Source organism: Harpia harpyja, chromosome 18, assembly GCF_026419915.1.
Source record: "Harpia harpyja isolate bHarHar1 chromosome 18, bHarHar1 primary haplotype, whole genome shotgun sequence".
NCBI classification, from domain to species: domain Eukaryota; kingdom Metazoa; phylum Chordata; class Aves; order Accipitriformes; family Accipitridae; genus Harpia; species Harpia harpyja.
In genome coordinates, this window is record NC_068957.1 from 10,169,274 (window position 1) to 10,194,332 (window position 25,059).

The following is a 25,059-nucleotide window of genomic DNA, read 5'->3' on the forward strand; positions in this document are numbered from 1 at the left end:
GTAGTCAACCGCTCTTCAGCATTGAGAAAGGATGCCAAGATGTGGAGCTATGTGAATATGTGTTTTGGGTTTGTGTGGTGGGGTTTTGGTAGCGGGGGAGGGGCTGCAGGGGGGGGTCCTGTGAGAAGCTGCTAGAAACTTCCCCATCTCCAAGTCGGACCCACCGCTGGCCAAGGCCGAGCCCATCAGCAATGGTGGTAGTGCCTCTGGGAGAGCGGACTTAAGAAGGGGAACCTGCAGTGGGGGAGGAGATGGGAATGTGAGAGGAACCCCTCTGCAGACACCGAGGTCAGTGAAGAAGGAGGGGAGGAGGAGCGGGGGAGGAGGGGATGCCCCTGCAGCCCGTGGGGAGACGGCAGGCTGTCCCCCCCCAGCCCATGGAGGGGAGCGGGGGAGCAGATGCCCACGTGCAGCCCGGGGAGGAGCCCACGCCGGAGCAGGGGGATGCCCCCCAGGATGGCCGGGACTCCATGGGAAAAGCCCGTGCTGGAGCAGTCTGTGCCTGAAGGACTGCAGCCCATGGAAGGGACCCATGCCAGAGCAGTTTGTGGAGGACTGTCTCCCGTGGGAGGGACCCCACGGTGGAACAGGGGAAGAGTGAGGAGTGCTGCCCCTGAGGAGGAAGGAGCAGCAGAGACAACGTGTGATGAACTGACCCCAACCCCCATTTCCCATCCCCCTGTGCTGCTGGAGGGGAGGAAGGAGAGAGAACCAGGAGTGGAGTTGAGCTGGGAATGAGGGAGGGGTGGGGAGAAGGTTTTCTAAGGTTTGGTTTCACTTCTCATTATTGTTGATTTGATTTCATTTGTAGTAAATTAAATTGATTTTGTTTCTTCCCCAAGTTGAGCCTGTCTTTTGCCTGTGACCATAACTGGTGAGTGATCCCTCCCTGTCCTTGTCTCGGCCCATGAGCTTTTCTTTATATTTTCTCCTCATCCCACCGGGGCCAGGGGGGAGGAGTGAGCGAGCGAGCGGCTTTGTGGTGCTTTCTTACTGGCTGGGCTTAAACCACAAGATGTCAGCTGTAAAACACCCCTATCCATACAGAAGGACAGATTTCTCAGTGCATGTAAATGGATCCACATCTCCTGAAAGCAGCAAACCCTTACTTTGCTTTTCCACTTTCCCATGCAACACAGATTGCACATGGGATAAGGAACACTGAAATGGCAGAGGACTTAAACCTAGGAATGAAATATTGTCCATGGCTTGCTGTGCTGTCATTTAGCATCCCAGGACAGCAATCAAATTCTTGCAGACTTGTTACTTCTCCCACAACAGAAATTGAAGGTGATCCCTGATAAACAGTGCCTTTTGACTACGTCTACTGGTCTGGGAAGCAAAAGGCATTTAGTACTGCATATATTTAGTATTCTATACAGACCTGATATAAGATAACGATCCTAAACTGAAAGAATAAAAGAATACTCCAAGGTTAGTTTACCTTTTTTTTTTTGTCCTTTGTTAGAGTCTTTCTTAAGTCAATCCAATAAAAGGCCATAAATGTCTTCACTACGTGCTCTTTTCTTCCACACAGTTTGCTCTACTTCATTGTTTGCCTTTCGTAAAGGATTGACACACTGACTGCAACATATTAAAACAACAGCTGAAATTCGTTGACTTCCAAAGAAGGAATTTGGAGAAGATCACCTACACTTTAGCTGTGAAAACCTAGCTCCAGTGAAAAAATCTGCAAATCTACAGTTGATTTCAGAGGCCATCAGAAGATTTCATCATTAGAACATAGACAGATTAAGGCTAGGAAAATCATTTCAATAAGCTTTTCCTATCTCTCACATTTTCTTCATGAATTTCAGCTCACCTGCTGATTCATATAATGCAACCATGACCAGAAATTTCCCCAGTAACTAGTCAACCAAATTCTATAGCCTGCTTCCCATAGCCACACCAGGCATTCAGTAGAAGGCAATGAAGACTTTTCTAATTCTTACTCTATTTTTAAAATCTACACAATATTATTCGAATACAGCACTAGTTAAGTGCACCTGCATCTTCTTAACCTTTAGTGTCTTAACCTACCCACCATTGCATGTGGTTGTTAATGAAGACTAACAAAACAGAGAAATAAGATAAGACAGCATGGTTACGGACATAGCAAAAGTATCAGAGAACACAGCTCAAGAAAAGAGATATTATGTTGATAGCACACAAGAGAAACTGGCAATTACCAGCGAATGGGCACATGTAGATTCTGCTTCCTGCATGAAAAATACCATTGGATGGAAGCAAATACACAATTCATCAGTGGGGATGTGGAAGTAACAAAGCCTCACTGACTGAGGAAATTACTCCTGCTGATCAAGTGTGACAAGGGGAGGAGTACTCAGCTCCCTCTACCAATTTCACAGGAATTCCATGCTCCTACACGTACTTAGTCTGGCCACATTATGGAATTACCTCTTCTGTCATAGTCCTGGGCATCTCTTGACAAACAGTCACCCCTAGCTACATAGCACAAATACCTTCAAAACCTTTCCAGGGTCAGTCACCCAGGCTTGGTATCTGTCTCTCTTTTTTTTTTTTTTTCCGAATATAAGTACAGACCCCTGTGGGAAACCTTAGAATTTGCTCTAGAAGAGGCACAGTGGAATTAATCAATTATTCCAAATTTCATCAGGACAAGCCATCTTATTTTTAGATAACTCTAAAGAACAATTTTACTTTTGTGCACGTCCATTGCAGTACAGTTTGGGCATTGTACATAGGACCCTCTCAACAATGACTGAACAATATTGAAAACAAAAGAATTTCCATCCAGGGAGAAGGTTTTAGGCTCGCTGAAGGAATGCTTTTCAAAGCCATATCCTCTATCAACTGCCTCTAAAACTGGTAAAACTCAAAGTTACCATGTTATAGGATTGCTCCTTTCCTAGAACTCAAATATATGATGTTGGAAATTAAAACCATTTAGCATCTGGTTAATCACTGCATTAAAAAACAAAGCAAAAAACAAGCCATAGCAGAACAGCAATATTCCTAGTTTTGCTGGCTGTGAAAAAACACAGAAATGATCATTTAAACATTAATGTGAATTCTCTCAAAACGAACACATATTAATTCATTTTCCAGAAAATTTATGATAATTTCATGTTAATTCTTTGCCTCCTGTTTTCAGAGTCACTGATGACTCAGTGCAGCTATCTGTATGCTGAACATCAGCTGTTGAGCACAGTGTAAGATGTAATGTGGAGATTTTCACAGCAGGTTTTGTCTAAATGTGGAGCTCCATAGCAAACAGCCATCTGCTAAGCAGCCACATTAGTAAACTCTATGTGTGTGTGTACGTGCATGTATATGATCCCACACAGACTACTAACATCTTAGTAAAGCAAAAGTTTAACACTTGGGGAAAAAAAAAAAAAAAAAAGACAATTCTGTCATAGTAACCAAGCTATAGCATTAGCCATTCAATATGAAATATCCCCTTAGAATAATAAAGCACAGTTACATTAATACATTCCATCTCAGTTTAATGATTTTGATATTGTGGAGCTTACGTTTTCTCATTATCATAAAAACATATACACATGCCAAAACTCTTCACAATATCAAATGCTAAACTTCTTGCATAGCACTCACAGGCTGTAACGTGCCCTATACATTAAAAAACCACCACTGCACATTAGAAGCATTACAGATAATTAATTCACCTTTCTCCCAGCCACACTCCCAGCCCATCTCTCCTACTCTATTCAGGCCTACTGCTTTGCTCATTCCTTCTGCATCTTACTGCATAACCCTAAGTCTATTGCACACAGACACTTTTCTACTTGTTGTTCTTTACAAACTGCTTTTTCTCATTCATTTCTTCCCTATTACCTTTCAGATAATTCATTCCTGCTTGCACATGTCATTTCCTGTGCAGCAATCTTTTACCATAGATGGGCAACATCACTCTCTTGTAGAAGTGCCTTTGAAGGCAGTGGTAAAAGAGCCATTTTTCTCTCCTTTCTCCCTGTGATTTTTGAGAGCGAAGGCAAGTGGCAGGAAGTTTTCTCAGTTGTTTCTGTTTAAACTTACGTTACAAAGTGAGATTAACTTTTCCTCAAACCTTTCCTTTTCTTTTCTACCAGTGTTCTGGGTTTTCTTTGCACTCAGGACACTGTCCCCTAAAACCCTATTCTGGGTTGAACAGGATGGGCTGCGTGCAGTGCTGCAGGCTGCCCAGTAGCTTGGTTTGCCCTTAAGTCTCATTTGCCATCTTTTTTGCTCACAACTGGCAGTGGTTGGTGTCGCCTTCCTGCCAAAGAGAAGAATGGAAACCAAGTTCCTTTAACGCACATGGATATGCTAGCCTTCGGTGGGGAGCAGGGGCAGAAAATGGGGGAAGATAACTGGAGAGTCAAGGGAGCAAAAGCCTGGTCTTCCATACTGCAGCGTATGGGCCCAGGAGAGGATCCGCCTCCTGCGGAGCTGAACTCAAGTTCAGGCACCACTGCTCAAGCCCCATTTGGGGCTTTATGTGCAGACTTCTTTGCTAACCTGCAGGCAGGGTGCCTTTGTCTTTTACATGCAACTTCCCAAGCAAGGGAAGGAAGATTAAGTCCAAGTCCTTTGGCACTGCATCTTTAGAAAGAGTACTGGGGTATTAACAAACTTTTTTTCCTTAAGCCAAACTGTTTTATGTAGCTTCAAAATAGGAGGACTCCTTTTTTTACATTTGCACATTAGTTCCCTGCCTTTTTTTCCAGTCTTTTCCCCCCTCAGACTTCAAAGATGTCAGTTGTCCATATTTTCTATGTTTAGAAGTAGATCATAAATTTGGTCTAGTCATGCTTACCTTCTCTGCAAAAAGGCACAGCAACAGAATGGTAGACACCCCAAAATAAAAAATCCTCCTGCCACAAGCACAAGCAGTCGAAATGTCAGTTGCAGATCTGTAGAGTCAGCAGAAGTTTGCATTAGTTATGAAGCACTCCGAGATATATATTGAGGTATAGATGGCAGAGATTAGCCTCTTAAGACAGACATGTATGTATCTCAGCCAGCAACACAATGGAAAAAAGTAGATGTTAAAAATGAGCTCAGATGAGAAAGATCAAGTCTCAAATTTGATCTGAGTCCGAATAGCCCAAGTGTTTGGTTAGTTTCAGAAGCAACTGGGGTTTGAATGAGCCAAGGGGTGGGGGGTGGACCAAACCAAAAAAACCAACAGTGTCCTTTAGAAGCTTCTTTAAGAATGGAGACAAAATCATGCAAATGAATGCTATTTATCTATTTCAGTTCATAACTTTTGCACCATTTTCTTGAAGCCTCATTTTATTCCTAGTGAAATTCAAGACAAAACTCCCAGATAAGTAGGATATACTTGATACCAGTCAAGTATGCAGCCTGTGACCAGCTTACAGAAACACAAGTACCATGAGTCTAATATCTGCTAAGTGCTTCTATTTTGTCAACAGATTGCTATGAGGCAAACAGCATGCACTCCCAGGGCAGTAAGTGTTTGTGTTTTCTTTGGACATATGTCGTACATCCAGGGTCATTCAAGTAGCTAATTAATCTATGAACAAATAATTCTGTAAAATAGTCAGCCCTTTATATTTATGTCCAAACAATAAAAGCTTAACTGGAATGAGGAATCAAGCAGTCACAGCTGAATAAGCATATTTAATTTTAACATTTGCTTGAGTGTCCTAAAAATGAGCAGAAGAGCTATAATTTTCACTGTACAGCTTTTCTTCTTGCTATAGTGAAGTGTCTTTTATACATAATATAAAGTCCAAGTGGGGAATGAATATTATTAAAACATTTTATTTCTGCAGTATGTCCCTAACTAACAAACAGAGTTTGATGGCCTCACACTGAATGGTACCTTCTTCTATCAAAAGTTACCTAGGTAGTAGTAATTATAGCTGCCTTAGCACTGGAATGTTGGAGCTGCTCAACTACAAGAAAAATTTCAAAAGTTTGATCCTGACCTCTGCTTGCTTCTGAGCAAACACAAACACGCAGAAAGTGAATTCATGTTAGCTTACAAGTATTCCCTTGTGGTTTCATATCTGTATTAAGTCAGCTCTTCCTGAAAACTGGATATCATCTCTGAAATCAACAGAATTATGCTGAATTATATCAGGAAGACCTAAACCATTGAGTTCTAGATTATGGTTTCCTTCTACTAATTTAACATCCATGTTTGACAATATTGCCTGTGTCTGAGAAGTCTTCCTGCTTAATTGTTGGTGAAAAAAAGGATACAATATAACAGGAATGGCTGTATTAGAAAAACCATGGTAATATTTGTCTCTGTTCCTATTTCAGTCTGTGATGAATCTCCAAATACCACTCGAATATCTTGACATTGTTCTTGACAGAAAACAAATGAGATGCATATCTAGTGTCAGGGCATGAGGCAAAGGACACAAATTAAGACGCAAAATTCCACCTGAACATAAGAACTTTTACTTATTTATTTTTACTGTGAGTGTTCAAAACAGAACTGGAACAGGTTGCCTGGAGAAGTTGTGGAGTCTCTCTCCTCTGACATATTCAAAACTTGACTGGACACAGCCCTAGGAAACCTGTTGTAGCTGACTCCGCTTGAGCAGGGAGGATTGCACCACATGTTCTTGAGAGGTCCCTTCCACACCCAATAATTGTGTGTCTAATAAAAAGCCTCTAACTTTTTTGCATTTTTCAGTTTGTTGAAGCAACTTCACCATGAAAAGCAACAACTGTTTCTACAAAGCTGTACAAACAGGAAAACAGTTATGACAAAAATTAAGATATTATACAACCCTTTCAGTAAAGCAGAGATTACTGTGGAGTTATGTGCAAAGGTAGGATATACAAAAATAGTTTGCTGCATTCTTTCATGAGAGAAAAAAAAATCACGCACACCAAGTCCATGCTTAAAGAAAAAAAAGGAAGGTAAAATGTTATGTTAAGGCTAGAATTTGAGAACATAGAACCACAGAAATTTTGGTTGTAAGAGACTTCTGCAGATCATGTAGACCAAGCTTCTTCCCGAAGCAAGGCTATCGCCAACATGGTCCAGTTGTGTGTCTAGCCAAGTCTTGAAAACCTCTGGGGATGGTTACTCCACCACATTTCTGATTACTTGTTCTAGAGTTGCACTACTTTCCTAATGAATTTTTTTCCCCTAATGCCCGAGCTAAATTTCCCAAGCATCCATTAGTGGCAATTCGCATTTATTATATCATCTGGCTCTACCCAGAAGAATTTGTGGCTCCCTCGTCTTAGTAACTGCCCTTCTAAACAGGCTTCACTAGCTATTAAATAACCAATTAGCCTCCTCTTCATCAGCTTAAATACATCCAGTTCCTTCACAGCACTTTCACAGTCACTACTACTTGGGATTAAACACCCCTTTCCACAAATAATGCCTTCACCCCATTCTTTGTACTAACATATGTGACTGCATTTATTTGTATCACATCACTTGTTCTTTGCTTGTGCTGGCACTGCCAAGATATCCAGACAATTCTTTATCAACGAATTGTTTTCTGTATTAATATATATGAAGAAATAAATGCAAGCTTACACTTACTTTGAAGAGAGTGGTGACCTGAAAAACTAAAGGAAGAAACAGAAATGAAAGTTACATTGTCTGACCAGAAAGAGCACTGGGCTATGAGGCAGTAATCTACAGAAGTATACTTACTGTCTTTAAATGGCATGTAACATTGCAGTTCATGGATGCTTTTGGAAGGACAACATTTATTTTCCAAGCATTCAGTTGTGTTAAGGCCCTCTCCTACATGACAAGGAATTAAGGTTTGTTCGTCTTTGCGACGGCATGCTTTAAAAAAGAGAAATAATATGTAAGATATCTATTCTAGGAGCAATGCTCAAGTAGAGGGAAGTTATCATTTTGGTGTCCCTAGTACGTTTTGATAGGGTAAGTCTGCCAGAAAACAGTATCATTGACTTTCATGTATGTTCTTCCCCCCAAACTAATCAATCTTTGTATTAAAATCAACAGAAAAGCTAAAATCACGTCATACAAAAATCTTAAGTAATATGCTGTTTCAGTAACAAACATTGACAAACCCAAATCTAAACACCATTGTGCCATTTTTTTGTACTTAGGTTTGTAAGGTAAGTGGGAAAGACAAACTACATTTTCTGACTGGACTGTTTCTAATGAAAAACAAAACCACTTTTTTTTTTTTTTTTTTTAAGGGCCCAGCATAGAATATATTGCAACTAACCATCTCTGGCACTTATTGCATGTTTCTACAAGCAGCTGAAAATCAGCTGATAGGAACAAAACCCCAAGATAGCCAATCCAGTTACTGAACAAAATATTTAAGCAATAATTTAAGAACAGATTTATTGATAATCATGATCTCCTCTATGGGAAGGGCCTAAATGTATAAGATAGTTACAAACAGTAGACATCTCTATATATTTAATTCCTGTAAAACTTGGTTATCACATCCCTTATGTGACACTTGCACAGCAGCTGCAAAGCATCATTTGGTGTTCCAACAACACTCCCAAGATTGGCTGCGTTGTCGGTCTCATGTTTATCATAGACATTACTGGTAGCCAAATTCAGTTTATTAAATGGGGCATCAGGCACTTCACGAGACCTCTGTGTTTACTTAGGGCTAGGTGGTAGTAACAGCAGTAGAGGTATGCAGAAACATATTAAGTGAAAAGTGGTATTTCTGCTTCTCCTTTCTATTTGTCTGTGATCCAATTATGGAACCAGGCTTGCAATTTTTGTACATGCCAAGTCCTTTCTGTATTCATAGATATTATCTTTCTTATTGACACTAGCGAATTAGCATTGCTATTTCCTTCTCAATAATTTTATGAAATAATGTAGTTCTTGTCATTTAGCTGCAGCCATCCAAAAGGTGAGTGGTTCAGTCTAAGCTAATGGCCCTGAAGCCTTCCCTAGCCAGTAGAAGTGGAAGAGTCACTGCTGTGGGGAAAAATCCTTCTCTCACTCAGGATGTGCCAAATTGCTCTTTCTCTCCTATGCGTACATGGGAAGACTAGAAAACTAGTTTAGATCAGATACAACAGAACTAGGCAACGTGGATCCTACACCAAACTGTCCAGCATTTCTAGCACAATCACATCACTGATGATGAAGGGTTTTGTAGGAGGGTAGTAATGCAGCAAAAGCAAATTTATGATTGTTCCGAAGGGGCATTTAATGATACAATTTTGAAGAAATTTAGTGAGTTTTAGAGTATCAGACTGAGGTTTTTAAATCCACTAAATGCGGACAGGTAGGGGTGGGAGGGCAACCTGGAAGTGAGGCAGAAGGGGAAAGGGAAGAGAGAAACAATGCTGCAGTGATGAAGTGACACTTACTCACTGGCCTGAAGAAGCTTAAGAGAGATTCATATGCATGTTTCAGTTTCATGTTAAGTTTGCTGGGTGCCACTTCACTTTTTTCTAAAACATGCTGAGTTGGTGGTGCAAAACCTGAAAGCTCATAATGATTAGCTCATTACCATCAAAATATCCGTGATTAATTAAATGCAATGACATTTTCATACTGATTATCTTTCATTATGAGGACATTTATAGTCTTTATGAATTGTGATTACTGATGGCTAGCAAGGTTAAGCATAGATGTCTTTCTGTTGTATTCACTTACATTACTTCAAATTGCTTCATGAACCATGATGAGTAAAGAACTAAAGCTGTGAAATTTAAATTGAAGAATCCATTCAGGTGGAAATTCTCAAGCTAAAAAGCCCTACTGTTCACCTATAAGGTGCAGGTTACATGAAAACTCTGAGTTATATCTATAAAGGTATTTCTCTTATGTACACAAGCAGAACTTTCAGCCTTTGTTTTAGATAAAGATCAGACCCCAACTGAATCACAGAAACATGGTGAAAGGCAGCTTTATCAGATACAACCACACACGGCATCTATCCCAACATCTTGTTTCAGACAGTGACCTACAGCAGTTGTGTAGGAAAGAGCAAAACATCCCTGAATATAGAGGTACTGGAGTATTTTCCCAAACCACAGTGATTTGTGGCTCTGGGACTCCTCGATCACCTTTCGTTTACACTACTCCAAAAAATGTGGCATCGGTAAACCTTGCTGTCTCACTACATCTCTTTTTCATTAAACTGAAAGTGCAAATCACAGTGGGACTTCACTGGCAATCAACCACTCCACAATGAGAAAAAAACCCCAGTATTCCTATTCGCTTGCTTTTTTTCTCTCTCCATGAGAGAGAAACTTACACCATCACAACTTTAATAGCTTTCAGTGATGGAGTTTATTGAAAGCCATTTCATGGTTTTAAAGTTCCTTGTGAACAGAAGTGAGATCATGGCCTAACCAAAAACTAAGGTATTGAACAACTTCAGTCTTGGACATTTCTTCAGCTAGCAGCATCAGGAGCATACATTCTCTATTTGTTCTGGGGCACAGCTTGCATCTTCTGTGCCATACAAAACTCCCTTGGGAAAAAGCAGCATCAGAGTAGGAAAAATTGAACGTATGTCAAAATAGAGAATCTGAAACTACCGTATAACAGAAACATGACCAGCAAAGTTTACACTAACAGTTATGTCATGGTCCACCTCCCCACCAGTAATCAAAACAGAAGAACAGAAAATTTTAAAGATTTTGTAATGACTTCACAGGAAGTTCATGAGATGAGGTATCTGACAATCAGTAAGAATTATCTGAAAATAAGAACATGGTTGTCCTTCTCTCTCATAAGAGAGTTTAAAGAGACACAAGCCATATACATAAGTTTCACAGGCACTGCCGATCAACATAAGCTGCACCATGTACTTATGAATCACAGTTACATCTACGTTAGAGCTCACACACATACACATCATGGAAAAGTGTTTTTGCCCCCCCCCTTTTTTTTTTCCCCCAAAGACAGGATGACTTCCTCATCTAGGTATTGCAGAAGCATTTTACGATGACACTTGCAGCAACTGACAGCTTTTCACCAAGATCTGAAAAGGTAGTCTCTGAAGTCTGGTTTCTCAATGCATAGAGGATCAAACACAAGCTTAATGTGTGGGCTGATCCTTTACACACGTCAGATGACCAAATTTAACTTCTGGTGTGAGTGCAAGTTATCAGCCAAAAATCTTTGCTAACTATTTTGAGCCACCTGCTGTAGTAAGCAAATACATCAAATCTCAACAGATCAAGAACACCTTTAACTGTATGCTGGAAAAAAAGAAGTCAAAGTGAGGAAAAAATAGAATAATCTATAATCAAAGGTAAAATAAAAGCAAGATACACTGCCAGAATGAAACAAGCAGCATGTGTTTCTCATACAAATGCATGAAGAGGGAAATGGGAACTACAGTAGGGAGAAAAAAACATGTTTTGCTGTATTTAAGTGTCAGGACTTATCAATCCCATCTGGAGTAATTAACTGCTTGTAATATTTGTATTTTTCAATCATTACCATGACAACAAAATTGTAAACTGAACTTCTTGCTAGTAAAAGTACTTCTTCCATGAAAATGCATTTCTCCTTGCAATACTCACCTGAATTAATACTATAAAGCAGTATCAGTACCACACAGTTCCACGCTACACGGGTGCCAATTAGCAGCATTACTGCAACAAAACCAACAGTAATAACAGGTATGTTGTTATGCATAAAAAAAATATTATTGATCTTAACTTCATATTTATGGATTGTAACAAACAGGACAGCGGATTGCTGCACAGAGCAGGACTGCCTTTTTTTGCAATACAGAGGAAGCCAAACCCAGCAAAAATTTTTCTTGCAATAAGTGATTTTGAAGAAATTACTCATTTAAAGAAAGGTTAAAGGGAGACATCTTGTTAACAGAGACTAGGCAAAAAACGATCTCCGAAGTGTCCCATAGCTGGACACCCGACACCTTAAAAAGATCACTTTTAACTAAAAATTTTTATCTAGGTTTAATGAACAGGATCAGGACTGAAGAACTATAAATCGTTGGAAGCTTACAATTGAATTCTAGTTTAGCTTGTTGAATTCTTCAGTCTTTTCAAAATCAAAGCGTATGAGAGGCTTTGGATAAAAACATTTTTAAAAAGGTGGTTCAAAACAATACTACAGATAAAAATACTTTTAGCAATCCCCAAGTCATTCATAGTAATTTAAGAGCAGGTTTGAGCTAGGTTTTTTACCTCCAGCCAACCCCTGAAGATTGCTTTGCCAGACACAGTATTTCACTTTTGCCTGCTACTCCTGTTACCCTAAAAAGGTCTTTTTCAATTATTACCACATGTTTAGTTGTTAAAACAGCTTAAACCTAGAGATTATTTTGTTAGTATTGGTAAGGGAGGAGAACCCCATTTTCTGAAGTGCTATACAGGGAAAACAAAGATTGCATTTTACACAAGCACATTCTGTCCCACAGAGAAACTTTGCTTTGGTAGTTAAATGTGAAATTATTTAAGAGGACAGGAATCATGTTTTCCAAGATACCTACTAAAATCTAATGCCATCCAAGACAAATAGGGAAGAAGAAAACACTTCCTGGGAGAAAGAAAACAAGGGAGATAGACAGTTCTGGTTTTCCCCATTTACATACTTCTTTTGCTGTCTTCTCTGCTACTGCTGGAAGACCACAGCTACCCAGAGTACAGCAACTACAGGCTTGTTACGCACGACGATGTGGAATCAAAGCTCATCACAATAGGCTCCCTGTTACTATGACGCAGCTCAGAATGAACAGTACAGATGCGATAAACACATCAACAGAGGGGCCAGAAAAAAGCCACACACGCAGTTTGAAAAAATATCAGCCCCCCCAAGACCATTACAAAGCCTCTTAGTCTTCTAATTCACTAAGTTAAAAGTTTGGTCAGAGTGCCTAAGTTAGAACTTCCAAATAATCCATTAGATGTAAATTAATTAGGTAACAGGATCATCCTGTAGGTTCACCAAATATCTGCACACTTGAAGCAAAAGTACAGTCTGACACAAATCTGTCTTGGACATTTCCATTCCTTTTATTAAGGAAAGGCTCTTTGAATAGACTAGGAACAGTGTTTTAAAAAATACAGAAATCTAAAGTAAATGCAGGTGCCCCAAAATCAGCAGTTCTCCAAACAGTTGAGCTGCCTGAAGCAGTTTGTTATGTTTTAGAAAAAACACAGGCTACAACAGCCATCTGAACAGATAAGTGATCTTGAATAAAGTTATATATTCACATAAAAGTGTTGTGGGTTTTTTTTTTTTCATTTCAGTTAATTGAATTTAAAGGGTCTTTTCAACCTAATTTGTATGCAGCATTAGCTTGCTAATATAAGCAACAATATACAGTATCCTCGATTTCATTGTTTCATTCTATACGCAGACTAGACACAGCCACTCTCAATAGTACCAATGAGGAGATACTTAGAAACGTCCAATACGGAACAAACATTCTTCATTTTCTGAAGCATATAATTTCACATGCAATTAAGATTTTCCACATTGATTTCTCTCGTGGAACACTGCATATAGTGCGATGCATTTCTGATGCACAAATATGTGACTTTTCAGACTGCTAAGAATCTGAGAAAATTGACCCCATATTTTGTGTTGATCACTTGATTGATTTTCTTATTAAATTTAGGACTGTTGACTCTCCTTGCTGTAACTGTCATCTATACCCAAGGCTCAGCCTGAGTCCACTAGGCAAAAAAGCACATCCAATACCCCAAGCCACTCCAAACAATTCTTTGTTATATAATTTCTGCAACAGTTGAGTTCCTAGTCATTTATACAGACTACATCCATGGGATTTTTTTTTTCTTTAAATTAACTGCTTTTACTGGAAATCAGTTTCTTCTATTCAGTGCAAAAATGTAAGACAAACCCTCAGCAGAAACACAAACCAATCACCTATGACTGCTGCTCTTTATTATCCGCTTCCACACAGCCCTCAAAGAACACAAGAATTACTACTTTGAAGGCTACTGTAAAGAAATTTTTAAACAACATAAAAAAGTAATAGTGGCAACTAATTTATATTCATCATTTAGTAGCAAATATTTATCTCCACTACGAATTGCTCTAGATGGATGATCTTCACAACCATGAAAGCAGGAGTGACAGATGTGGGATACATCTTAAAAAAAACTGTTAGGAGTAGGAAAAAAGATTCATCCCCTGATGCAGGCAAAAGATCCACAGGCTGCTGAGAGACTCATACTGCTGAAAAGTAAAGTGCTGTGGTAGTAAATCTAACCCTTTCAATGATGAAAACAGCATAAAAATGTGACGTGAAAGCTACACTGCACTTAAGTCTAGTGAAACACTGGCATGGAGAACCTTGCAGATCAAACTGAAATCTATTCAGAACACTTAACTCAAAAGAACTAACCTCACTTTGCCTAACAGATATAAAGCTGTCTTATACTGTTAAGGTATTAAAAGTTCTCGTAGTCACCCTGATTTTCATGAATGTGAATACAGCTGGCAAAGACTCTTTGACTAGCGTCTTTCAGGATGAAAACTTAAGTACTGTTAAGTTCAAGTGGACGACAAACAAGCTTATTGCACACTACTGCAGAAACTACATCAAGCTAAGCCTTGTCACTTCTTAAAAAATTCTTTGAAGTAGCCACCAGAACCAATATTAACATCTCCCCCCACCACTCAACACAGATATTCTACTACAAGTCTTACTGTTTCTGGAAATAGACAAAATCTTTAACAATAGAATAAAAAACAGAATAAAAAAAAAATTTGAGACCCACCTTTCCTCTTGCAGATTAATACAGAGGGCCACTTACCAGAACCATACAGCAGGGTTCCTGAAGTGACTGAGGAATACTCACTGGAAGCTAATTAATCTATTCCATTCTAATATTCAATACTAAAGGGTTTTGCAGAGAAACATAGTGCAGTTCAGGAAAATAAGTTACTTTTCACAGTAAGTGCTCCTATGAAGAACGTGGAATCTACACTCAGTATCATACTCGAAGTACTTAATTTTGTTTCTGGATTGTTGAAATAAAGTATAGTACACAGTATTTGATATTAGAGGCACACAAAGCTGAAAAAGCTCATCTATAACTAAGTAAATAATTTCTGTATTCAAGAAACTAAACCTCTTTGCTTCTTGAACTCATGAATGCTCACAAAGGAGAGATTTTTATCTACATTTCAAAAAAGCTGTATAAAAAGATTTTTCTCCCTGATAAGGTTTTATACCAACTCTGAAAATCTTAACTTCCCACCATCATTAACAAAAATGCATTTAGTAAAGAAAGGAAACACAAATTTTCTATTTTCATAAGTATTTGTTAATTCATAGGCTTTCAGCTTAACCCTATTGAATTTAGACTTTGGCATCATTCACAAATACCTCTCACTCTTTTTAAAGAACTTTATTTTAAAAATAATTTTAATTCATTAGACCATACTTTATAAGTTACCAATAGGACGGACCTGAACTCAAGCATCAGACATTTGTTGCACTTTCAAGTTTTGTAACAATATGACTTTTCAAAATAAAATTGTACATTTAGATTCACAGTTTAATTTGTTGAAATTTAATAACATTTAAAAACACTGGAATTTGAATTGAAAGGGATACATGTTAAGCACACAAATACTGAAAAAGGTCATAACCCCAAAATGCATTTGAAAATGGAATGCAGCTAATTAGTCACTGTAGTTTAGTAATTTCACATTTAACCCAGTTAGCACCTTAGTGAACTCAACCACTGAATGTGAGAAATATAGTGCAGGTAGTGTGACAACTCAACAGGTACCGTACCGCTTCACAATGAGATTGCATTTTCTTGAGCATTATGTGCCATATTTTTGAAAACTGGTAATATTTTAGGAGTCTTCTAAAATGTGTAAATAAAAAATGGCTACAGTTAAAGTCTAAACAAAGAAATACTTTCTCTACTTTTTGTAAGTTGAGATTTTTAAAAGCAATCATTTATAAGGATTGCATCAACATCAGTTAGCAGAGGAAGATCAAACTTTATTGAAACTGCTTGCATACAAAATATATTGCACTATAACCAAACAAATGTCAACATAAAATCCAATCTGTTGTAGCTAATATGTACAGAGAATATTGCCCAAGAGCAGTTACATTACAAGGTCAGTCTACCTTGGTTAATTATCTACAGTATTTTAAACCAAACAGCTTACAGATGATGTGTGCAAGGTACCAATTTCTGTTTTCAAATACTATACATTCCCAAAATAAATAACTAGAAATCAACATTAATGTTTGGCAATACTTTTTAAGACATTTTTATATCTGTTAAATCATGTGCAGTTCGTTGCCGTTTTTAGTATGCTCACCTGTATGCAAGGAAAAAAAGAATGAAAAAAACAAAGAAACAAAACTCACAAAATACATCAGAGGCAAGGTCAAGTTTGTACAATTCTGTACATAAACAGTGGCTCTCCTTCTGGAATAATCTGAATAAAAATAGATTAAAATGAAGGTCCTTATACAGTTTTGCCCAGTAAGTTTAATGTGTGATCAAAAATAAAAGAAAGCACAGCTCCTCCCACCACTTCCCACCCTTCCCTGGTGTACAACTGTACTTTGGATCAAATTCTGTGACACCTTCAAATTGGCTGGTAATTCAGACCTTGTACCTCAAAATACGATAAATTTTTGTTCTACCTCCAATATTTCCAACTACTGTATCTGTACTTTCCAGGGCATTACACGTGGTGATTTTTCTTCCTACCTCTCCTGAGATAGCCCCCGAATTAAAATAAGCAAATAAAAAAATTTTGGGAGGATGAAAAATATCAGCGCTTTAAACTGGTCATCTGGCCAAATAGCAGGCACACATTACTAGCTTGTGAAGACGCTACACTTGTTCCCTCAGTAACAATGAGTTTTTTAGTTTTCCACAATGGAAAGGTTTTTTTTTTTTTTTAATTATTTTTTTTTTTAAAAAAAAAGCTTCGGTACTGCCTACAAAGAAAAAAATTACACCCCTTTTTCAATAACACTATTTGCCAAATCTTCAGTGCAAAATAAATTTCCTATTCTTATAACTGCCTAACTCAATGTTTATGTAAGGAAAAAATTATGGAAAGCATGCACTTGTCTATAAAGTACTAACGTCTGACAAGGATTGCTACATATATTTTACATTTAGTGTTACCAACTCATCTTCCCTGATTTCTGCATCCAAATATAATATTCCTACCTGCCAAGATATAAAAAAGGCACAGATCATACGACTTTTTTTGCTAATGAAAATGACAATTGTTACATCACACATATTTCAGGGTCCACTAAAATATTGAAAAAGGTGGACCAGAATGTGAACTGACACAGGACATAAAACGACATAGCATTTCATGAAGAACTTGTAAGTTAGATTGAAAACAGAAGCCAATTTGATTACTGCAAACACTATTTATTCTGAAAATCGAAATTGAGCAGTGAATTTGACCCGATGTGTTAAAATGGTACAACTGAACAGAAAGTTTACCAATGCACAGCTCAGTATTTTTAAAACAAACAAAAAAGAATCTTTCATTGTTTGAACTGCAATATGTACTTGAAAGCGATTTTTGGAAATTCAGATATTTTTATGCAAATAGTTGAATAACTTCTTATTCTGAAAACAACTGCATATTGTTGATGTTAAAAAAAGGCTAACAGAGAACATATGTTCATTTCATGCCCTGCGCCATCTTGCCTACTATTTGTCTTTGGCCTAACAAGTTTCTCTAACATGGAATAGGAATTACCGAAACAGTATAGGAAATATGACTTTAAAATTATGCAGTTTAGGGTACTCCATTCACCAGCGGCTGTTGACCATCTGCGCTGTCCGTTTTCTCTTTCTTCTGATTACGTTCTTTACCCGTGCGCAGCCGACTACCTTCATTGGAGGTATTCTGTAATGTTTTAGTGTGGACACTCCTTTCATTATTGCAGTCAATTCTGATCTGGAACAAGTCAGAGTTATATAAAGCATTCTCTTCCTTTCATCCACCCCTTACGCGTTTGCTACCTTAGCAGCCTGGGAGGAGCACTATTTATTAAGTAGTCAGAAGACACAAATAGTACCACACTCTTACAGCTTTGTTAAATGTATCCAGCTGAAATGGAGAGTGTGTGAGTTCTTTTCTGTTCAAAAATGCCACATACTTGTGACCCAAAAAAAACAAAACCAAAAAAGCTCCTGTCTACCTAGCCTTGGAAGCTAAAAAAAATTCTTTTCCAGCATGTTTGTGCAAGAGAAAGTTGAAGATGGAACTTTGAAACATCACTTCAAGAATTCAACTTTACTTGCTGTATACAAACATTTAAACCCCCCCCAAAACAACACAGGAAAGCTGCCATGAAATGATACTAACACTCAAAAAAAAAAAATCTCCTCAGCTACCTTTTGAATCTGAAAAAAAGTTTTGTTTAATCCACCAAAAAGACTTCTGTGGCCTTTTATGTGGTCATAAAAAATTTCAAAAAAGCATTTTAAAAGCAAAATTTTTATGCTTGTAAGGGGGATAAGCCCTTATTCCTTGAAATATTACGAAGTTTTTACAACTTGATCAGTCAGGTTTCAACGATATCCAAATACTTATTTTCATATAGAATATCATCTCATCCAAATCTCAGAGCAACAGAAAAAAAACAATCACGACTTGTTGATAAATGCCTTAGTTTCTTTTTCAGCACCACGATTCTCCACCGCCTACTTCAAACTTTCTAAGTTAATTACTGATTAACTATAAAAGTTGTGTGACCATAAAAAATTTTTTTTGGCATGTTAATTGTTTGCATTTCAGATGTGTATTCAGGTACTACACCTTCAAGTTCAGCACTCCCACTTGGAAAACTAAGCATTTGGTCACTCGTTCCATTTCTCCCCTGCCCCTCCTTTCTTAAACAGGCTTTCTAAAACCAAACCAAGAGTCATCTCAATCTCCCATCAGAACCATGACTCCTGGTAACACCACGCAGAAGGCAGCAGCTTGCAGCTGCTCATTATTTCTTCCTCCCAACATAACTCATCCTATGTGGTAAGAGATGGTAGAAGGTTTGCATGTTACAATTTGAAGCAAGAACAGTTTCCACATGAGGAAACCTAACTATACATAAAATATCAGCCTGAATGACTTTATGCAACAAAACATATTTGAAAAAATCGTAGAAATATCTTTATACAAGGCTATAAAATATTTCAGGTTATAAAATATTTCAATATATGACTTGAACAGTTTCTTGATGTGCATTTTTAACTTACTTTCTAGATTGCATAGCCTTCAATTGCAAATGTTTCATTTAGTAGTGAAGGTAGTTTCTGAAGTTTAATCTTTCTTACTCTGAAGATTCTGGCTACAACACACTCTCTCTTTATATAAAGCGTTAAGGATTCTCCTCCCTCAGGTATATAGGCGACAGACAACAATACACAACGCAGCAAGAAAGAAAAGCTAAAAACAAAAAGCTAGTAAGAACAAAGACTGAAATCAAGCTGGTTAGTAAATCCCTGGGACTTGTGATCAGAGTTCTAACGAAACGGAGAGCTAAGCTAACATTACGAAGTTGCATCTTTAAACAACTTCATATATTGAGATTCCTGCGTATGTGTTACAGAATGACATAGAACTCTTGCATATCTGATAAGGGAATTAGGGAATAAGGAACCACAAGGCTACTGTGTCACTTGCGGCTTTGAAGACTCTAAAGTCAGTATATGACACGCAATTTTAAACAGTGCAGACTTCCAATAAGAGAAAAATTACCTCAAGAGATCCATCTGCTGTCCTCCCTTTTGCATCTCTTGAGTTACGCTGACGGTTATCTGTTCGTGACTGTTCATCATTTCCTGTAAGAAAACTTAGTTAATTAAGTTGTTCGACAAGGACATATGATCTTCTTTTACTTACAATTTATGCAAGCATAATAGGGAATTACTTCAAAATTTTCATGCTGAAGAACATTAAACAAACATTCTCAGTAACATATAGCAACAGTTCTTAACCTATGGGCCAAGAATCACTAAAGAAAATGTTCTCAGGTGTTAATCAAAGCAGACAAAACCACAGTGTTGAAAACCACCACAGTTTAAAAGAGACTGTCTACTGACTGAGGAAAAAACACCTCTCAAAATGATTAACCATAGGAGAGAAATACAGTCAACTTTAGTAAGGTCTAACAGGTTCACATTTTTTCTAATGGCTTATGAGCTTTCTAAATTCTGCATTACCTTCTTTCAAAAAATCTTGTTAAATTAAGCAATACCCCTACTTTGAAAAAAAACATTTCAAGAAATAAGCAGAGTTGTAGACAAAAATATTTGAACAAGTAAATATAATGACACATCACATTATAAAATATATGTATTTAACTTAAAGTCTCCTATCTTACTTTTGCCTAGTCATTTCCATTGAACAGATAAATTACAACCTCACATAATCCTGTTGCATGAAAATGAAAATACAAGAAGATGGGAATATGGACAGTTGAATGAGTAAGACAGATTATAAAAGATTTTGCTATATCCATTGACAAACTAGAACTTGATTCCTTGCCTCCACATGTGATGGCACAGCCCACAAACTTGAGTCAGGATGCAAATTACTAGGAAAGCAAATTATTGAGAATGCTATCCCAATTTATTTATATAGGGAAGAGAGGCTTTATATAACGTATGAAGAGACACTGGGATGGAATGCCTCCTCAGCAATTCTGCAGATGACACCAACATGTGGGAGGTGGTCTGATACAGTGGAGGTCAGGGCTGCTAATCACAAGGACCTCAACAAGCTGAAGGAATGGGCTGACAGAAGACTCATTAGCTTTAAAGATAAATCCCAAGTCACACAGCTTCAACAGGATAACCCCATGCGATACCACACGCTGTGGACTGACTGTATGTAGCAGCTCCACACAAAAGGAGCTGTCCTGGTGGACAACAAGTTGAATAAGACATGAGTGTGCTCTTGCAACAAAGACAGCTGACTGAATAACGGGTTGCGTTAGTAGGAGTGTGGCCACCACGTCAAAAGAAGGGATTATCTCCCTCTGCTCAATGTTCAACACATCTGAAACAAAATATTCAATTTAAAATATTGGCAAAGTAGAGAGAATTCAGCAGAGGGCCAACAGGATGGCTAGGAGGTTGGAGCAGATGACAAAACAAGAGGCTGACAGAAGTGAGTTTGCTTAAGGATTCCAACACTGACCTCTTTTTCAAAATTAAGTCTACATTTACCTTTGAATCCTCCGCGACCCCTCCCTCCTTGCCCTCTTGCACCACCTCCACGTCTTCGCCCATCTCCTCTACGAAGGTAGTTGTCTCGCTCCTCTTCTGCTGGGGCTGCTGACCAATCACTAAGTTCATCTCTGTGATCAGATTCTGTTTCAGAAGCATTTGATGCTTCAGAATTAGTTCCTATCAAGAGGATAAAAAAAAATCCAAACATGCCAGTGTAGCTTAGCATGAAAATACTATAGTAGAATGAAAAAAAAAAGTATATATTTAAAATTTTTTTGTTGTTGTTAATAAACAGTTCTGGGATGTTTTACTTCCCAACCTCTATAACATAAATAATACAGAAATGTGTATAATAGACATTACTTCTTCAAGAAGTCAAGACAGACATAAATGAAATTTAGAAATGTCTTTAAGGTAAAATAATTGTGCGCCACACATTTATAGTTACTTGGTGTTATCAGCCTATCAATATATTATTGAGTCTACTATGCAAATGTAGTAAGTCTAGTAAAACTTAAGAAGTCTAATAGACTAGACTTTCTTTCATGTTTCTAAAACCGCAAGTTCGGAATATTATCTCTCCTGTCTCCCCTCACCACTGCAACTCCTCTATGAAAAGAAAAAAATGCTATCATGAAACAGCCTGTAATACACACTACAAAAGCAGAGAACAAAGCTAGAATGCTAGAAATGTATCAACTCCAAAATAACTGGTCATTACAATTTTTCCAGTTAACAGATCACCTTCACTGATAAAAGCTGCTTCTTTCCCCCAATTTTTTCCCCTTCTAACCCTGTTACTAGCCAGGTGAGCTCACATCATCTAAAAATAGTAAAAGGGCTTCAGCACAAAAAGATTTGTTTTGTATTATGTAGAACATAAGCTAAGACTGTCTTATCAAGATCATACTACAGGCCTTTCAGTCAGGACAGACACCAGCTGACCTATGTTATGGATAATGAAGTAATAGATTGCTGTGAGGAAGCACAATCCTGAAAACTATTCATTAACGAATTATACAGGGTTTTAAAAAGGAACACTGTATTTTGGTGACTATGCTCTTCTAGTAAAACCATGAAAGTTCAATTTAATATGAGGAAAATAGCTTTTCTGCACATTGAGCTACACAGTATTTTCACTTATAAATATTTACATTAAGATAGCCTCTTAAAGGCTCAAATGAAAACTGAGGCTTTATTATGAGGAATTGTTCAAAATATAGATGAAACAACAATCCTTGCCCTAAAGAGTTCATAATGTAGAAGCATGCTATAAGAGACAGGAACTGCACAGAAGTAAGTTTAGATTACATATAAGCACTACATTTTACTTCAGAGTATTTTCTACAGCATAAAGTTCTATAAAATCTTCAAATATTAATACTCAATATTAATTGAATTTCTTTTTAACAGCTCTGTTTCCAAGTCCAGTCTTTTCAGGAAATCAAAAGACCAATAGGCCACTTGTAAAACTGTAACTGTACTTCTGGTTACCTACCTGAAGCATAGCCTGGACCACGTCTGCTATGCCCTCTGTTTCTGTAAGGTCGACTACCACGTCCAAGTCCTGGACCGTCATCAGTCATGTACCCTTTTTCCTTATCTGTACGATTTGGTGGTGGCCTAGAAGTAGCTCCAATCTGTCTAAGCTGCTCATCAATTTGCAATCTTTCCAAACGCAGCTGGTCCACTTCCTACACAAACACAAGCATAGCAAGTCATATGTAACCACTAATCATCTGAATATACAGACATGCAATTCTAAGAAAGAAAGAGCACTTAAGCATTGCAGCTAATAATCTATGTCGTACTTAAGTAGTAACTCAGCTTTGAGAGTAACTAGTTTACTAAAAAAAAAACCAACAAAAAACAACAAAAAACTTTCAAACGTTCAAATCTGTTACCAATACAATTTTCCCTGTGGCACAGTTGGCAAGTTTAGGTTTGTTTAAAATAGATATATCAAGAAAAAGCACTCAGGTCAACTGTTTTCAGAGATACAATTAACTATACTTCAGTATTAAATTTATGACATTTTTACCCTTAAGGAAGTTAAACATTCTTTAAACAGAGAAATTAACATTCCTTTATTTTTGAACACAGTAATATCATCCATTTATAGCATTCCAACGGTGGCATAATGTAAACTTTTTAGATTCCAACACAAGCTTCTTACACTGTTGCATGTAACAAATATCAAAGTTTTAAACAATTATGATGTAATAGTATTGTTTCATAAAAAGGGCTAGAGGTTACACTGCTGTTAAATTCTACTTAATTATAATGAATAATACTAGGTAAGTCAGGAAGCATAAAAGCATAGAGCAAAGTGCTGTAACTCAGGCATAGAAAGACAGCTAGCACACAGAATTCTTACCACACATAACTACTAGAAGAAATAAACACAAACAATTATCTACAGCTGCACATATTCAGGGAGTACTTTTGTCAGTTTGAGATGTTGTCTAGCTAACATCAAAAAGTGGCAACCAACCTTTTTTTTTTTTTTTTTTTTTTTAAATCAGGGAGAAAGCTGTTTATGGATGTTTCAGAGTGATATCAGAAGGGACCTCTGGAGGTCACCTAGTCCAGCTAGGACTTCGACAAGATGCCTTGGCACTCAGGGGTGCATCCCATCAGGTCCCGCTGACTTGTGTATATATCCCCCCCCCCTTTTTTTTTTCCTCAGACATTCCCTAACTCAATGTTCCTTTAGGAAGGGTAAAGTCTCCGATGCTCCGGACTCTCCCATTCGTTTCACAGGCCTAGTAGTCCTTAGGACAAATCTTAGCAATAAAAAAAACAAAATGAAGATGACATTCAGTACCTCATCCTTTTCCTTTGTGACCAAGTTCCCTACTCCATTCACCAGCAGGCCTGCATTTTCTGTAGTATTCCTTTTGCTACCAATATACATGCAGAAGCCCTTCTTGTTGCCCTTCACATCCTTTGTCATATTCAACTCCAGACAGACTTTGGCTTTCCCAAATTCAACCCTGCACACTCAGATTGTGCCTTTATATTCCTCCTGGGTCACCTGTCCTTACTTCCACCCTTGTATACTTCCTTTTTATATTTGAATTTTGCCAGAAGCTCCTTGTTCATCCATGCAGGTCTCCTGTTACTTTTGTGTGACTGCCTGCATATCAAGATAGACTATTCTTGAGCCTGGAGAACCCGATTCTTTAAATATCAGCCAGCTCTCCTGGACCTGTTTTCTTTCCAGGAATGCAGCCCATGAGATTCTTCCAAGCCGATCCCTGAACAGGCCAAAGTCCGCTCTCCTGAAGTCTGGGGCTGTGATCCTGGTATTAGTCTTCCTTGTTCCTCTCAGGATCTTGAACATTCACTACGTAACAGTCAGTCCAGCCAAGTCTGCTTTCTTCTTTTATAGAGAAATTCACTACTTTGAGTTGATACAGTACATTTGATGTTCATGCCCTATTGTGTATCTTTTACAAAAAGTTTCCGTAATAAACTTTGCCTGGAGGCACAGAAACACAGAAGACCTTAAAGGAACAAGTCAGTTCCACTTCTTGTCGGTGAACTGGAAGACATTATTCTGAAGCTGAACCACAAGGCAACAGACCACTAAGATGACAATGTTTTGTGTGTGTATGTTAAATGGGATGAGAAGGCCAAGATCAAAATCTCCAAGATAAGAATCTATCCTCTAGTTGCTATACAGACACTGTTGTATGTGCCCTTTGGTTCAGAAAGGAGGACAGTACTAAGAGAAAGTGACCCTAATTGACAATGAACTGAAGAATCTAAAAAAAATTGCTGGGCTGTTAAACACTTTACACTCACATGTTAGTACCCATTTAAGTACTGACTAACATGCAAGTACCCATTTAAGGCTACCAAAGAAGTTAAACCAGAAATACCTTCTGAAATAATAGTTAGCAT

At 37.9% G+C, this 25,059-nt stretch overlaps 2 protein-coding genes across 5 annotated transcripts in view; both read right to left on the reverse strand.

Annotated features, from left to right (window-relative positions):
• Positions 1-1,481: 1,481 nt before the first annotated feature.
• FMR1NB (FMR1 neighbor) lies at positions 1,482-11,557 on the reverse strand. The gene is made up of 5 exons (XM_052814107.1): positions 11,488-11,557; positions 9,316-9,429; positions 7,646-7,783; positions 4,802-4,898; positions 1,482-1,584 (listed from the first exon to the last, which is right to left on the reverse strand). Exons 1-5 carry the CDS (start codon positions 11,555-11,557, stop codon positions 1,482-1,484), a joined length of 522 nt encoding a protein of 173 aa, XP_052670067.1.
• A 4,345-nt stretch (positions 11,558-15,902) lies between these two features.
• Positions 15,903-25,059, reverse strand: part of FMR1 (fragile X messenger ribonucleoprotein 1) — a 34,239-nt gene continuing 25,082 nt past the window's right edge. For 2 of the 4 annotated variants that reach the window (XM_052813271.1, XM_052813272.1), the window contains exons 12-15: positions 22,649-22,844; positions 21,148-21,327; positions 19,676-19,758; positions 15,903-17,872 (exon numbers count right to left, since the gene is read on the reverse strand). In XM_052813271.1, the coding sequence (XP_052669231.1) occupies positions 17,711-17,872; positions 19,676-19,758; positions 21,148-21,327; positions 22,649-22,844 (621 nt within the window). In that variant the 3' untranslated portion in view covers positions 15,903-17,710. The remainder of the gene's footprint in view (positions 17,873-19,675; positions 19,759-21,147; positions 21,328-22,648; positions 22,845-25,059) is intronic. The other 2 variants (XM_052813269.1, XM_052813270.1) reach the window with 2 other exon arrangements.